Genomic DNA, 15621 nt, shown 5'->3' with positions numbered 1-15621 from the left:
AGCATTGAGATAAATATTTAAAGTACAGATAGGCCTTTCAATTTGCGCTTTTGCATTGTGTAAGTTCTTAAAATAAATTGGTTGAAAGAAAGTGAAGCCATCTTGAAATCACTGATCAGTCAACTTTGTTCAGGGAATTTTGTAGAACTACTTCGTACGTGGCTAAAGAGGGCACTGTTTACAATACATGTATGAAGCAATGGCTTTTACATTTCACTGGTTCTCATTAGTTTCTCATCAAATAACATTGAAGAATCCTTCATACCGTGAACTCAAGAGTTTTTACAAATATGGTAACGATGGTGCTAATGTTCTCTCCCCTAACAACAGGGGGCAGTTGTGCAAACCCCTCCCCACGAGCCACTTATGTTTCAACTAACACACAATATCCAGCTGCAAATTATACAGTCACCAGCCCCTGCCCTCTGCCTCCTTCATTTGGGATCAGAAAATTGCACGGGAGAAGTTAGCAACGTCGGAATGTTTAAGCAGTAAAGAGTTGGGGTGGCGGGGAAGTGTTCAGCCCCAACAGAAAACCCGTTGATGTGGCACTGTGTGTTTATATTTCAACTTTCTCCTTTACAGGGTTGGGGGGGGGGGGGGGTAGGAAGGCAGTAGCATTCTAGAGGCACAGGCGTAGCTGATGGAGGTGGGTAAGGGGTAATTCAAACACCCCCCCCCCCCCCGAATATTTTGTAAAGACTGCCTTTTTCCATTCAAATTGCCCTTGTTTTCACCAGTGCTTACCCCCCCCCAATATTTGTAAAGCATGCCCTTCTTTTGTTAACAAGTGCCCTTTAAAAAAAAACTGTGCCTTTTTTGTGCCATCAGCCAGTATGAGTTGCTTGTTTAATTTCGCGTGTGTATCGCCCTGAAAAGCACCATCTATTGTCTGTTAGTGTACATTATCATCAGCTTTGCCCACCCCCCTCCCACATTTTGATTATACAGAGGCCAAAAAAAAACGTATCTACATTTCACTATGAATGTGCATTTGCCATTACCCCCCAATCTCCCCCCCCAAAAAAAAATTAAAATGACCCTGCTACGCCCCTGAGAGGGGGGGGGGGGGAATTGACCTATTGCAGTTTGCAAGTTAGCCATGCCCCTTAGACAACCCTATGGAATTTGTGTATGTTACGTTTTGTTTGTCTCAGATTTCTGGCGTTTCACATCCATTTGTATATTATGTACATGTAATTGGACAATATTTTACAAGCTGCATTGACGCGATTCTAACGCAATAGGTTAATTGGCTAGGAAGGGACATATTTTTAAACAATGTACATGTTTATTTATTATTACAGAAACACATTTATTTTTACTAACAGTTCTTTGACCCATGACAATGTCAAACGAAGGGCTTTCTTGGAGATCTTTCTTAAATTCTGATGTGAGCACTCAAAAAACAATAAAATCAGAGAAACCTACACAAAACAAGAAATGCTGAAGACGAGAACAAGTCCCCCGGAGTACTGACAAAGCAAACACACAAAAGACAGCATGGAAGATACAGGTCTTTAATACCACTACAATCTTTAGAACAAAAATAGTCACTTTCTTTTTGTTTTTACATTAAACAACAGTTGGTTGTCTAGTTCTATGTACAGTGTATTTACAGACAAGAATCATCAAAGTGTGCATGCTTAAATTTTTTTTCCATCTGAAATCTGTTGAAATGTGGAAATCAAAAATGCGTTGGTCGATGGAGTTGAAACATTTTTTTAAACAAAGTACACTATGGCTCTCCCTATAAAACTGACGTGCTGTGAGTTCCAGTGTTTAAAAATTTGTTGAAAAGCTTGGCAACGAGGCATCAATAAATGGAACTTTTGGAAATTACTATGGAGGAAACACAAAGTTTTGGGAGAGAGGATGGCTTTTTCTTTCCTTTTCTTTCTCACTTTTTTTTAGGGGGGAGAGTCATGCCTTAAGACACTATCATCTGATCCTATCAGCAGGACCTGCTCTTGGTAATGTCTGCAGAGGGATATTGATCGTTGGTACTTGCTGCCTCTTTCTGCAGCAGAAGGCTTGCTTAAAGGCCTTCCTGTACCCTCCACTACCAGCAGTGAATATGACTGAATTAATGGAAGAGTTAATAACAACGAGGCAATCAGTCATAAAAATCAAGTTCAATTGAACATCATGAGATATAGTTACTTCTTCCAAGTTTTGCGATAAAATTACAATTAGGACAGTTACAGCTATGGCCAGAAAACAAACCAATACCACGGCTGTGTTGATGCCAAGTATCAGAGTCACTCTTTTAAGATGTTTTGATGGACCATGGATCTGATCACGAGTTGGATTTGGTGCATGCAGTCCCTTAATAAGGAGGATATTGAAAGTTACTATGAGGGTCAAACTCAACATGAATACACACAAAGACATCCCATTACCAACCCGACTCAAAGTTACATCACCATTCACGAACACTTGTGCATTACTCGATAGATGTTTATACTTTTCCTCATTTGGCCAAACAAGACATTTGATTGCTTGTCTGTTCATGTACAAAAACTGATCAAAGAAAATAATCAAATTTATGGACAGTGACAGAAACCATGTGCAAACTGCTGCTCGTATTGCCCGTCGTTTCAAATTGAGATTACGGTGTTGGAAAGGGTAACAAATGGCAAAATATCTTTCATAAGACAGCAGTGTTACAAAGGCTAAAGATGAAATAAAACCCACATGGCTTATGTACGCTGAGAGACTAAGAACTGCTTGAGCTGTGTTTCCCAAATATGATGCATTCAATCCATTATGTGTTGTCAAGGCCGCGATTTGAGTATGAGTGCCAAGTGAAATCAAGACCATCAAATCTGCCACTGCCAAATTAGTCAAGTAGAAATTAGTGATATTACGCATGGAGGGAACTCTGCAAAGGGTAAAGAAAAAAGACAGAATGGATAGGATTCCTAATAGTTTGAGGACAGGCAGGACAAAACCATACATGACAGTCACTGCGTTGGAATACACATTTTTATCAGCCTCTGCGGGATTCTCAAAGGCAATGATTACCAACGAGTGGTTGAAAAGTTTGTACGTCTCGTTCCTTTGTGCATTGTAGGACTCATTCATCGGTGCCCCGGGGACTGGTTCCCTGGCATCCCAGATCACTGGATGATCCATCTGGGGTAGGGAATAGGCCACAGAGCAGTTGTCGCTGTGGTTCTGGAAGACACAGGTGAAGAAGGTACAGACCAGAATGTCCAGCTGAGCAAGGGATGTTGTAGCTTGGGCATAGACGGTGACACTTGAATTGTACGACAACATGATTGACGCAGTCTTGCTGCTACCAGTGTCTGTACTGAAGTGCTAAATACTAGTTAGTGCAACTGTTCAGTGACTTGTCTAGATAACGTTGCAGGGAAACACAGCAGCAGTTTGCTCAGAAAATGAAGAGCTGAACATAAAAGTGGTTCGCAGGTGGCAACAAAATCAAGCAAGACAAGTTTGACTGGTGAGGATAACTGCAGGTTTGTTCAGCAGCAACACAGTTGGGAATGACAAGCTAAACTCTTGCCTCTCAAACAGGATACAAAGAGGAAAGCTTTTTCAAAAGTACACGTACACAACTGCTCACGGGGTCATTCAGCTTGGTACAGTTTAGGCTATGACCCAAGAGTTATGAAGCCAGTTCCTTCTGGGTATTCTCCACTTCCTATTTGGTAGTAACGAAATTGAAATCTTTGTTGATGTCCGTTTCCGAAGACTTAGTTGTCTGATCTAGTGGCCCTCTCAAATCAAGGAACAGAAGATGCAACAGCGAGTTGTTACTTGTTTGTGTTTCTGGTGGAAGCAACAGTACGTTTTACTGCACAGACGGGCCTGTCCATAATATGTGATGCCAATTTTTAGAGAGAAGTAATGGCCCCGGTTAACTGGATGGCTTGGGATGAGATGTCAAGTTTGATTGCTGCTTTTGGTGAAATCAAGAGGGTGCATAAGCATAGGCGTTAGAGGCTCAAGGTACAGTGAACACCATTCACTGTTAACTTTAGCAACTGGAAAAGTGACAAACTGTGATGTGGCAGCTGAGCAAGTGTTCTCCTTAAATACTGTCGCTGGTTTATCACATCGAAACTGACATGCATGTGGTCAATTTCACTCTTCACTCTGCAAATTTAACTCGAAGATAGAATGTTTAACTGACAAATTAATTTTTACCATGATTGTGTTGTATAAAATGTAACAATCACATGATGATGGGTGCCAGGTGGTATCCCTTTTGATCTTCCAGCTTGCGGCTTTTCTTTTCTTTTTCTCTTATAAGTTAAAGAAAGTTGCCTGAAAACTGATACCATGTTATTTACATATAAAAGTTCAAATATTAGCATTAAGATAAATATTTAATGTACACTCCCAGCTAGGCCTTTCAATTTTCACTTTTGTATTGTGAAAGTTCTTAAAATAATTTTGTCGAAAGCGTGACTATCTTGAGATCACTGATCAGTCAACTTTGTTAAAGAGATATTGTAGAGCTACTCTGTATGTGGCTTAAAGCTATAGTCCATCATTTGCAGCCATCCGAAAAGTAACTGGCGTAATTACTGTTGAAAAACAAACTTGGTTGAAAGATAGTAAGGGAACTAAACTCCCTGTGAAATTATTCTTTCTGGGAAGTTGTCATTTTGAAGTAATCAACGAGTGAAGGCATTTCCAACGGTGATTCTTAAGAAGCACCGTAGGAAAATTTAAATTAGTGGTTGTTTTGTTTTTCAGCACAGCGTGCACAAGTATTGGAACGACGCACACGCGCGCGCGGTTGTTATAATTCGTGGGATCAGTGCGCGACGCCGCGTATAGCTGCAATTCAAAACAATTCAAAACATGATTCAGTAACTTTTGATTTGAAATTGAGATCTTAGAATGCTGCTTTTCTCGGAATGTACAGCTGAAGCTTAGCTGAAACTTCATCAGGTTAGTTGCTCAGTATCCTTCATTAGATTTTGAACAAAAATGCACTAATTACAAATGATGGATTATAGCTTTAAGAGGGCACTGTTTACAATATGAACATCAGAAAGTGATGGCTACACTTCACTGGTTCTTATTAGCTTCTCACACATTAGCACTGAAGAATCATTGCATGCCAATAAACCCAGACTTTTTATGAATATGGGGAAGGTGGTTGTAATGTTCCCTCCCTGAACAACAGGGGGCAGTTGTGCAATCCCCTCCCCCATGAGCTACCTTTGTATCAATACACCATATCCAGTTGCAAATTATAAAGTCAACAGCCCCTCCCTTCACCTCTTTCATTTTAGCTCTGTGAATTGGATGGGAAAAGTTCTTCTTCGGATGAGTTATAGATGTTGGAATATTTCAGTTTTAAAGATTTAAAGATTTATGGGTAGCGGGGACGGGGACGTGTTCAGCCAAACACAAAACCCTTTTGACGTTGGGAGTTTGTTTCTGCATTCAATAGGGGGCATTGAACAATAGAGGTCAATAGGGTTCCCAATTCCCCAAGGTCCCCAATCTATGATCGTGTACAACACATATGGGAGGTCTTCCTAAAAAGCTGAAGTACAAACAACAGAGGGACAATAGGGGTCCCCAATTGCAGGCAAATACACACTAACATGCATTTGTTTATGGTGTAAATCGAGGACACACACATGCAACACCATCGATAAATCCAGGACAGAAACCGAATTGAGGACTCCTCGGTTGGAAAACATGTACAAAACCAATGAGAGCTGTTGCGAAAAAGGAAACAAACAAACAAACAAAGGAAAAGGGAAGAGGAACAAAAGAAAATCCTTGATTTACGCCATAAGCAAATGGGCTAGTGCGTCTGTTTATGGTGTAAATCGAGGACACACACATGCAACATCATCGATGAATTGAGGACAGGAACCAAATCAAGGACGACCTCAATTAGAAAACGTGTACAAAAACAGCGAGAGCTGTTGCAAAAAAGTTAGAGTATAGGCCTTAACAAAGGAAAAGGGAAGAGGAACAATAGAAAGTGTTCCTAAAAATTTAGTACAAATAAAAGAGGGACAATTGGATTTCCACGATCGACGGTATGAACACATTGGGGTGAGTTTGTCTTACAGTCACTGTGTGGACGTGATCAAAAGATGTCCACATTATGCAGGTTATGTGGACTAAGCCGTGTCCACATAACGTTTCGCCCTTTCTGGAAAACAGGTTTAGAGGCATTTTCGGGTTAGGGTTATCCGTCAAAGAATGAAGAGAAACTTTCAAGGAAATAAAAAAACACACCAAAATTGGGTTGAAAGAGCCTTCACAGTTTAAGTACAGTTATTTTCTGTACCGAGTTTTCTAAACTACACGAAAACAAAGGAATGTCCACATAGGGTAAGTAAAACAAATGTGTGTGTGTGTGTGTGTGTGTGTGTGTACTTGGAAATTTCTCCTTTACAGGGTTTGGGGGTGGGGGAAGGGACGGGGAAAGAAGGCAGTAGCAGATCTAGAGGTGGGGGAGGGGGCTGGTGGGGGCAACTCCCCCTTCCAGCCGCTGACTAATGTTATGAAACTAGCAAAATTGGGCTAACTATGATGTATGGAATGCTTAAGTTCCTTTGAATGCAGGAAAAATCATCATAGATTTCAAAATGTCCAATAGGGGCATGCCCCAGGACCCCCCTACCAGGGCATGCCTTCAGTACACCTTACACTCAAACCCCCCTCCCTCAATGATATCACCCCCATCCCCCACCCCTCCTCCACCTCTCCCCCTACCCCCATCAGCCCACAACTCCCCCTCTCCCCCATTTCCTGAATGCTGGATCCACCCTTGGAAGCGGACGTAATTGTAAGAGATATAATATTTGATATAATATTATATTTGTTAACTGATGACAATTTCACATCAAGGATTTCTTGAGGACTTTTTTGTTACGTTCTATATCTGCCAGCCACACATTGAATCCAGAGAGAACCAATTGAATACAAGGATTGTTGAGTATAAGTCCCAGGTACATGTATACTGACAAATGAAACACAAAATGACAGCATGCGAGATACAAAATGTTTAATACCAATACATCTCTTTGAACAAATGTATTGTGTTTCGTTTCTTTTTACATTGAAACAACTTTCAGCTCTATGTACATTGTTCTTTACAGGTAACACTCAACAGAGAGTAGAGGCTAAAATTAACTTACATCTAAAATCTGTTGACTTGTGAAATTCAAATATGCAGTGGTAGATGAAGTTAAATTATTTCTTTCAACCAAATTTAATCATGCCCCCCTCTCCAACTGAAAGGCAGCAAATATCAGTGTAAATAATTTGTTTAGAAGATTAACAGATAAATAAATTACAATTAATATCAGAACAATAAATTAATGACAGAACAGTAAATTATTGTAGAATTTTTAGAAGTTACCATGTTACAAAAACCTTTTGGAAGAGAGCATTACATTTTTTTCTTTTTATATGGGGCAGTTTTGCCTTTGGATCTTATGATCTGATCCTATCAGCAGGATCTGCTCTTGGTAATGTCTGCAGAGGGATATTGTTTGTTGGTACTTGCTGCCTCTTTCTGCAGCAGAAGGCTTGCTTAAAAGCCTTCCTGTACCTTCCACTACCAGCATTGAATAGGACTGAATTAATGGAAGAGTTGATGACTAAGAGGCAATCACTCATCATAATCAAGTTAATTTGAACATCGTAAGATACAGTTACTTCTTCCAAGTTTAGCGATAAAATTAAAATTAGGACAGTTACAATATGGACCAGAAAACAAACAAATACCACGGCTGTGTTGATGCCAAGTATCAGAGTCACTCTTCGTAGATGTTTTGATGGACCTTGGATCTGATCACCAGTTGGATTTGGTGGATGCAGTCCCTTAATTAGGAGGATATTGAAAATGACTGTGAGGATCAAACTCAACGTGAATACACAGAGAGAAATGCCATTACGTACCTGATTCAAAGTTTCATCACTAACCATGAACACCTGCAGATTACCTGATAGATGTTTGTACTTTTCCTCATTTGGCCAAACAAGACATTTGATTGGTGGTACATTCATTTCCAGAAACTTGTTAAAGAAATCAATCAAATTTATGCATAATGACAGAAACCATATGCAAACTGCTGCTCGTATTGCCCGTCGTTTCAGATTGAGATTACGATGTTGGAAAGGGTAACAAATGGCAAAATATCTTTCATATGACAGCAGTGTTACAAAGGCTAAAGATGAAGTAAAACCCACACACCCCATGTATACTAAGAGAGTAACAACTGCTTGGGCTGAGTTCCCAAAAAATGATGTATCCAATTCATTTTGTGTTGTCAAAGCCAAGCATTGCTGATGAGTGCCAAATGTAAACAAGACTATCAAATCTGCAACAGCCAAATTACCCAGGTAGAAATTAGTGACGTTGCGCATGGAGGGAACTCTGAAAAGGGTAAAGAAAAAAGACAGAATGGATAGGATCCCCAATAGTTTCAGGACAGGCAGGACAAAACCATACAATACAGTCTCTCCATTTAAATACACATTCTCGTCAGCCTCTGCCGAATTCTCAAATCCAATGATGTCCATAACGTGGTTGAACAGTTTGTACGTCTCGTTGCTTTGCGCGCTGTAGGACTCGTTCATCGGTGCCCCGGGGGCTGGTCCCCTGACATTCCAGATCAGTGGATGGTCCATCTCAGGAAGGGAATAGGCCACAGAACAGTCATCGCTGTGGTTATGGAAGACACAGGTGAAGAAGGTACAGACCAGAATGTCCAGCTGAGCAAGGGACGTTGTAGCTTGGGCATAGACAGTGACATTTGCGGGGTACGACCACATGATGGACACTGAGTCTTGCTGCTGGTGTGTATTTAATGCAGTGTCTTATAACACTAGATGTGATTGTCCAGTGTCCAGTGCAGATATACGTGTACATGGGAGGGGTGGAGAAACAAAGCAGGAGTTTGCTCACTGAATGAAGAGCTGGACAAAAGAGTGGTTTGCAGATGAGGACAAAAATCAACCAAGACAAGTTTGACTGGTGAGGATAACTGCAGGTATTTGTTGAGCACTTCCAATTTAAAAGGAAATGAAGTTCTGAGTGTGTAGAAGAACTTATTCTGTCCTCTTACATGTAAGTCAAGTGACAGCCAATGTGACACCAAGTTGTCATCCGTTCATGTTCTTGAAGTAGGCAACGGCAAGGGCTGTCCATTATACATGCAGTAAATTTTGCACTAAGAACTGATGGCCCCGGTAAACTGGACAGCTTGGGATGAGAACTGATGTCAAGTTTGATTGCTGGCTTATAGTTGCAATTGAGAGAGTTTATTAAGCACAACTGTTACAGGCTCAAGGCGCAGTAAACACTATGCATGGTTACCAGCAACGTAATGTGTTGTGGCTGTCGACAAAACGCGAAATGATCTTTAAGAGCAAGTGTTCTACTTTAATACTTTCCATGGTGAATCACATCGAAACTGACATGCTTGTGATCACTTTCACTCAGCCAAATGACCTTCAAGATAGAGTGTTCTCGTTCAAAACTTCAAATTACCAAATGGCGCATCGAAACTGACAAAGTGATCAACTCTCTACATCGCATGATGATGGGTGGTATCCTTTTTGTTTGCAAGCTCACAGCTTCCTTGTTTCATTTACCTAAAGTTGCATTTCAAAAATTGTCTTCCAAAACAGATAGCACACAACACATGGTAATTACTGCTGAATTGAAAGAAACTCTGTTTTTCATTCTGCACAAACTCTGGTAAAGGCAGCAAAAGATCAGTTCCTATCCCAAGCTATGTTATGACAAATTTGGTGCTTCGCATCTCAGGGTCATAGCCTGCCTGGTGGAAGGGGACAGTCATTTTTGCCACAAAGTGGACCTTTTCACAATAAAGTAAACCTTTCCATGTGAAATACACAGTTGATTGTCAATTTTTTTGGGGGGGGGGTCTTGTTTTGTTATATCGTGCCAATAAGTACACAAGATAAAGCTTTTAACTCACCTTGAAAGAAATAAATCAAAACACTGCAGTATAACATTTTGATTACTGTAATTCCTGCCAAACTTGAGAATGAGAGGTTGCAGTCCTCTTTTTCGAGGCACGTGGTGCGGGCCCTACACACACACCCAACACGTGCTCGCAACTTATGCAATGCGGTGTGTACGAGATCATTGAGATGCAATGCAGTGTATGAGCTCCGTGCGCTACCAAAAGAGGGCGTCCTTTTACATAGCAACAACGTCCCATGGGTGGGACATTTCGCTGGTTGACGCGTACTGTTCCTTGTGTGTGACGCACGTACACCAGGGGATTTGTACTATGTACGCGCAGTGGCCGCGCTTCGCAGCAAATGAATTACAATCAGGCAAGATGGCGTCGATCGGTCACCCCCAACTGTACTCTCTTTGCCGGTGAGGGGGTACTTGTGAACGGAGTGGATATGAGGTAAATGATATGCAAAGCAGTAAACATGACTTTAACAGTTCTATACCAATGAAATTACAGTAGGCAATAGAAAATTCACAATCTAATACCATGGGTGACACACGGAGAAGGGGCTTACACAACTTCCCCCTCTAGAAAGGGGAGGGAACATTCGCACCATCTTCCCTTTGCATAAGAAAAAACTCTGCCTTCAATGGTATCCAAGTATTCTTCAATGATAATGGAGGAAAAGCTAATGAGAACCTATGACATGTAAGAGACTATCAAGTCCTTAAGGTCCGTGTAATAAAAAGTGCCACTTCAGGTCAATTGCAAAGTAATTCTACAGTAGTTCCTTAACAAGGAAGCAGTAAACAGATCAGCGATTTTAAAATGGTTACACTTTCAACCAACTTATTTCAAGAACTTACACAACACAATAAAAAATATCCCTTTTGGAAGGCCCAGCTGTACTTTAAATATTTGTCTTGTCTACAACGATTACATGTGAGTTTATACGAACATGTAAATACTATGGTATCGGTTTTGTGACAACTTTCTTGTGGGAAAATCCATTCTAAGAGAACAAAACAAGGAAAGTTGCAAGCTTGAAAATCAAAAGGGATCACCCATCATCATGTGATTAGTTTAGTTTTCTTTTTTTACGTCAGTGTTTATGTGATGTTGGTTATTTATTTATAAATTAAAATTATTTAAATTATCTTCAAGTTAAATTTGCAGAGTGAAAGTGACCACATGCATGTCAGTTTCGATGCGATGCACCAGTAAAAGTATTTCAGTAGAAAACTTGCTCTTCAAGATCATTCTGGATTTTTTTCAGCGGACATACCACGGTTCATCGCTGTTCCAACTTCCTTAGGTTAACAGTGCATGATTGACTGTGCCTTGATCCTTTAACACTTGTACAAGTCTCTACTCTTCTCAATTTCAACGAAATCAGCAATCAAACCTGACATCAGTTCTCATCCCAAGCCATCCAGTTAACCAAGGCCATCAGTTCTCTCTCTGAAAATCAACCTCGCATATTATGGACAGCCATTGCTGTGGCAGTGAAACACACTCTTGCTTCTTCCAAAAACAAGAACAGGTAACAACTTAATGTCACATTTGCTGTTCCTTGATGTGAGAGTGCCACTAGAACTGACAACTTGGACACGGACATTCATGCACGCAGATTCCAACTTCTTTCCTACCAAATAGGAACTGGCTGCATTGCTCTTGCGTTGTACCAAAGTGAACCGTACCAAAGAGAACTGTACCAAAGTAAATGACGCTTTCAGCAGCTGTTTAAAACTGTACTTTGGGTACATGTACCTTGGAAGAAGCTTTGCTAATTGCATCCTACTGAAAGGCAAGTTCTTAGCTTGTAATTCCCAACTGTACTGCTGCCTAACAAACCTGCAGTTATCCTCACCAGTCAAACTTGTCTTGCTTGATTTGTCATTGACTGCGAACCACTATTAAACTGAAATCGGCAAAATACATAACACACTGGCTAAGTACAAACGTCTTTGGTGGGAAACTACCTGAAACTGTACCAAAGTGGAACAGCAAAGTCTGCGTTTTCAGAAATCTCTGTTTCCTGTGTACTGCTTGAGGGGCAAAGTGGTCTTGCTCGATTTTGTCATCATCTGCAAACCACCATTTTGTTCAGCTCTTCATTCGAAAAGCAAACTTCTGCTGTGTTTCTCCACCCAACGTTATCTGTACAACTCACTGAACAGTTGCATTAACTGGTATTTAACAATTCTTTACAGACACTGATAGGCTCTGTGTCAATCATGTGGTCATACAATTCAAATGTCACCGTCTATGCCCAAGCTACAACGTCCCTTGCTCAGCTGGACATTCTGGTCTGTACCTTCTTCACCTGTGTCTTACAGAACCACAGCGATGACTGCTCTATGGCCTATTACCTACCCCAGATGGATCATCCACTGATCTGGGATGCCAGGGGACCAGCCCCCGGGGTGCTGATGAACAAGTCCTACAACGCACAAAGCAACGAGACGTACAAACTTTTCAACCACTCGTTGCGAATCCTTGCCTTTGAGAATCCAGCAGAGGCTGATGAGTATGTGTATTCCAATGCAGAGACTGTAATGTATGGTTTTGTTCTACCTGTCCTCAAACTATTAGGGATCCTATCCATTCTGTCTTTTTTCTTTACAGTTTTAAGAGTTCCCTCCATGCGTAATGTCACTAATTTCTACCTGACAAATTTGGCGATATCAGATTTAATAGTGTTGATTTCAAGTGCCACTTATGAGCAATATGTTGCCTTCACAAAACAAAACAGATCTGATATCCCATCTTTTGGTAACTCATCCCACGTAGTTGTGAGTGTCTTATTTTACTTAGCCAATGTGGGTGCCCATTCATCTTTAGCATTTGTTACTGTGCTGTCTTATGATAGATATTTTGCCATTTGTTACCCTTTCAAACACCGTAATCTCAATCACAAGCGACGGGCAATACGAGCAGCAGTCTGTATATGGCTGCTGTCCTTGGCTGTCAATGTAATTGTTTTCTGTTCTCTGTTTCAGAAACTGAATGAACCAGCAGACAAATGTCTTGTTTGGCCAAATGAAGAAAAGTATAAACATTTATCGAGTGATGTGCAGGTGATCTTGACCAACGTAGGAATGGTTCAGTCAAGGGTGATTAGTTACCTGATTTTTATTACATTTGGCCTGACTTTGATCCTCACTGTCACTTTCAATATCCTCCTAATTAAGGGACTGCATGCACCAAATCTATCTGGTGACCAGATCCAAGGTCCATCAAAACATCTTCGAAGAGTGACTCTGATACTTGGCATCAACACAGCCGTGGTATTTGTCTGTTTTCTGCCCCAAACTATAGCTCCCCTAATTGTAATTTTATCACTAAGTTTGGAAGAAGTGCATGTATCTGGAGACGTGATTTGGGCATTGCTTCTGATGGTCGCTTGCTTAAGAATCATCAACTCTTCCATTAATTCAGTCATATTCAATGCTGGTAGTGGAAGGTACAGGAAGGCCTTTAAGCAAGCCTTCTGCTGCAGAAAGAGGCAGCAAGTACCAATGATCAATATCCCTCTGCAGACATTACCAAGAGCAGATCCTGCTGATAGGATCAGATCATAGGGTTCTAAGGCATAATTCCACCTCCCCTCCATCTGGACATCATTATGAAAATAACAATTTAGTGCATTAACCCTAACCCCCTAGGCCCTTGTTGCTTACAACCATCCTCAATCCTCCAAAATCCTCCAAAATTTTCCAAAATTTTGCAACTCCGCCTAAATTTTTCAAAATTGTCGGACAGTCCTGCCTCAAAATGCATTCATCCTCAATCCTCCAAAATCCTCCTCATCCCAAAACTTTGCACTCGTGTTTAAATGAAGGATAATTAACGCCAAATCCTTCAAAATCATCAGACAGTCCTGCCTCAAAATGCATTCATCCTCAATCCTCCAAAATCCTCTTGTGCTTCAATCACCATTCATCCTCAATCCTCCAGAATCCTCATTTGATTCAATCACCATTCATCCTCAATCCTCTAGAATCCTCCAAAACCGCCAGGAGGATTTTGGAGGAGTGAGGTGGGTTAGGGTTAAACATTGTGATGAGTCAAGATGTAAATATATACTTTTACCATGCATGTACTTTTTTTGGGGGGGGGGTTAAGCCCCCTTCCCCTTTTCATTTTCACACCTTACAAAGTACAGTCCTTCAAATGTAATAAATCAGTCAAGATTTATCGCTTTGCAATAGGCATCCAAAGAAATCTATCACTGAAATTGTAGCTTATTAAATGAAATGATTGAAAAAAAAGCAAATATTCATTAGCATGTCAATACAAACAATTAGAATAGAATACATTGAAATTGGAGCGAGTAATGTAAATATGTAAAAGCACTGTTACCACAAGTTATGTATAAATATTTTGTTAGGGTTTAACCATCCCTTCAAGTTCTCCACTTACTTGATCACTCACTCAAGAAAATGTCCTTCATAGATTTCCATCCTAAAATAGGGAATGGGGCCGCCATTGACTTAGGCACCCCCCTCCCCCCCCCCCGAAAAAAGACGGTCTCTGGTCAGCACACGCATCGATTTTAATCATGCGCGTCAATCCTTTTTTTTCCAACAGAAGCCTCTATTGCCGCACCTCCTCAAATTTTTGTACCAAGGAGCACTAAGGAATGGGAAATTGCACCAAGGCAAATGATCAATGTCACCAAGGCAAATTATGGAGGACACCAATGTACATGAGGACACCAAAAAAGCAAAATAGTACCCCACCTTGTCTGTACAATCCAAGCTTGAAAAAAAAAAAAGCCGCGTCGCCGCATCAATTCCGGAACTTTGGTCTGACCAGAGACCGAGTATTTTTTTTTTTGCCTTAGATACAGTATGCAACATTATTTGGTTTATTGAACAATATGGGGGTCACGGTATTCAGTCGGTCAGTCATTCTTAAATGTTATTGAAAGTATCAAATGAAAACCAGTGAAATGTAAAAGCCATATTAGGCCTGATTTACTTTTCTTCAGCCAGTAATAGGCCTTTCTTTTGTTTGTAAACATTGGCGCCATTTTGTATGGGCTGCCGTAAGCGCATAAATTGAAGCCGTAGTTGGCAACATATTTTTCCAATAAAGTCCTCATAACGCCATCAACACATAGTAAAAAGGCATACGTAGGAATTATTTTGTAGTTTTGTTGAAAATGTTGTATTTTCAAGTATCAAATAATATTTTGGTGATCTGTAATAACTCTTCTTCATTTTTGCAGTGTTGGACCTTCCATAGTTTTGCAGGCCGTGGTTGGCAAAAATGCAGTTTGCCAACCAAGCGCAGAAAGGTCTATAACACACAAGTTAAAGGGAAGTGGCTTTAACCACTTATGTAGGCGCATGTCTATAGACCATTATCATGTAGCAGCCATCTTGATGTTTTTCCTATTCTAATCAACGTAACTAAAGCGAGGCTGGAAGGAAAAATAGGCTGGCTCCTTTTTGCACAAAAAAACCATTATCAGTGAGTACCGTTATTGGATACAGGGAACATAACTTAAAATGGTGGCAGCATGATGAAGGTCTATTGCACTGCAAAGCCAAGTAGTCTGGACAGGAAGACACTACTTAAAGGTTCTATTAGTAATTAGAAACCATTTCTGGTCACGTACGTCAGAGCAGTTTTATGATATTTCCTAAACAAGGAAACAGAC

At 40.6% G+C, this 15621-nt stretch overlaps 2 protein-coding genes across 2 annotated transcripts; one reads left to right on the top strand and one right to left on the bottom strand.

The window, feature by feature from the left end:
* Positions 1 to 7196: 7196 nt before the first annotated feature.
* On the bottom strand, positions 7197 to 9368 carry LOC119726744 (nociceptin receptor-like). Its single transcript, XM_038198576.1, has one exon. It carries the CDS (start codon positions 8788 to 8790, stop codon positions 7447 to 7449), a length of 1344 nt encoding a protein of 447 aa, XP_038054504.1. The 5' UTR covers positions 8791 to 9368; the 3' UTR covers positions 7197 to 7446.
* A 2787-nt stretch (positions 9369 to 12155) lies between these two features.
* Positions 12156 to 13534, top strand: LOC119726421 (lysophosphatidic acid receptor 6-like). The gene has a single exon (XM_038198075.1). The coding sequence runs from the start codon at positions 12188 to 12190 to the stop codon at positions 13532 to 13534; it is 1347 nt and encodes a 448-aa protein (XP_038054003.1). The 5' UTR covers positions 12156 to 12187.
* The last annotated feature ends 2087 nt before the right edge of the window (positions 13535 to 15621 follow it).

The sequence above is a fragment of the Patiria miniata genome, unplaced genomic scaffold, assembly GCF_015706575.1.
Source record: "Patiria miniata isolate m_02_andy unplaced genomic scaffold, ASM1570657v1 HiC_scaffold_2, whole genome shotgun sequence".
NCBI lineage: Eukaryota > Metazoa > Echinodermata > Asteroidea > Valvatida > Asterinidae > Patiria > Patiria miniata.
This window is presented reverse-complemented; position numbering and strand designations above follow the sequence as displayed.

Bases quoted from the DNA above. Each gene is read 5' to 3' on its own strand.
- LOC119726744 (XM_038198576.1), bottom strand. From the start codon at position 8,790: ATGTGGTCGTACCCCGCAAATGTCACTGTCTATGCCCAAGCTACAACG.
- LOC119726421 (XM_038198075.1), top strand. From the start codon at position 12,188: ATGTGGTCATACAATTCAAATGTCACCGTCTATGCCCAAGCTACAACG.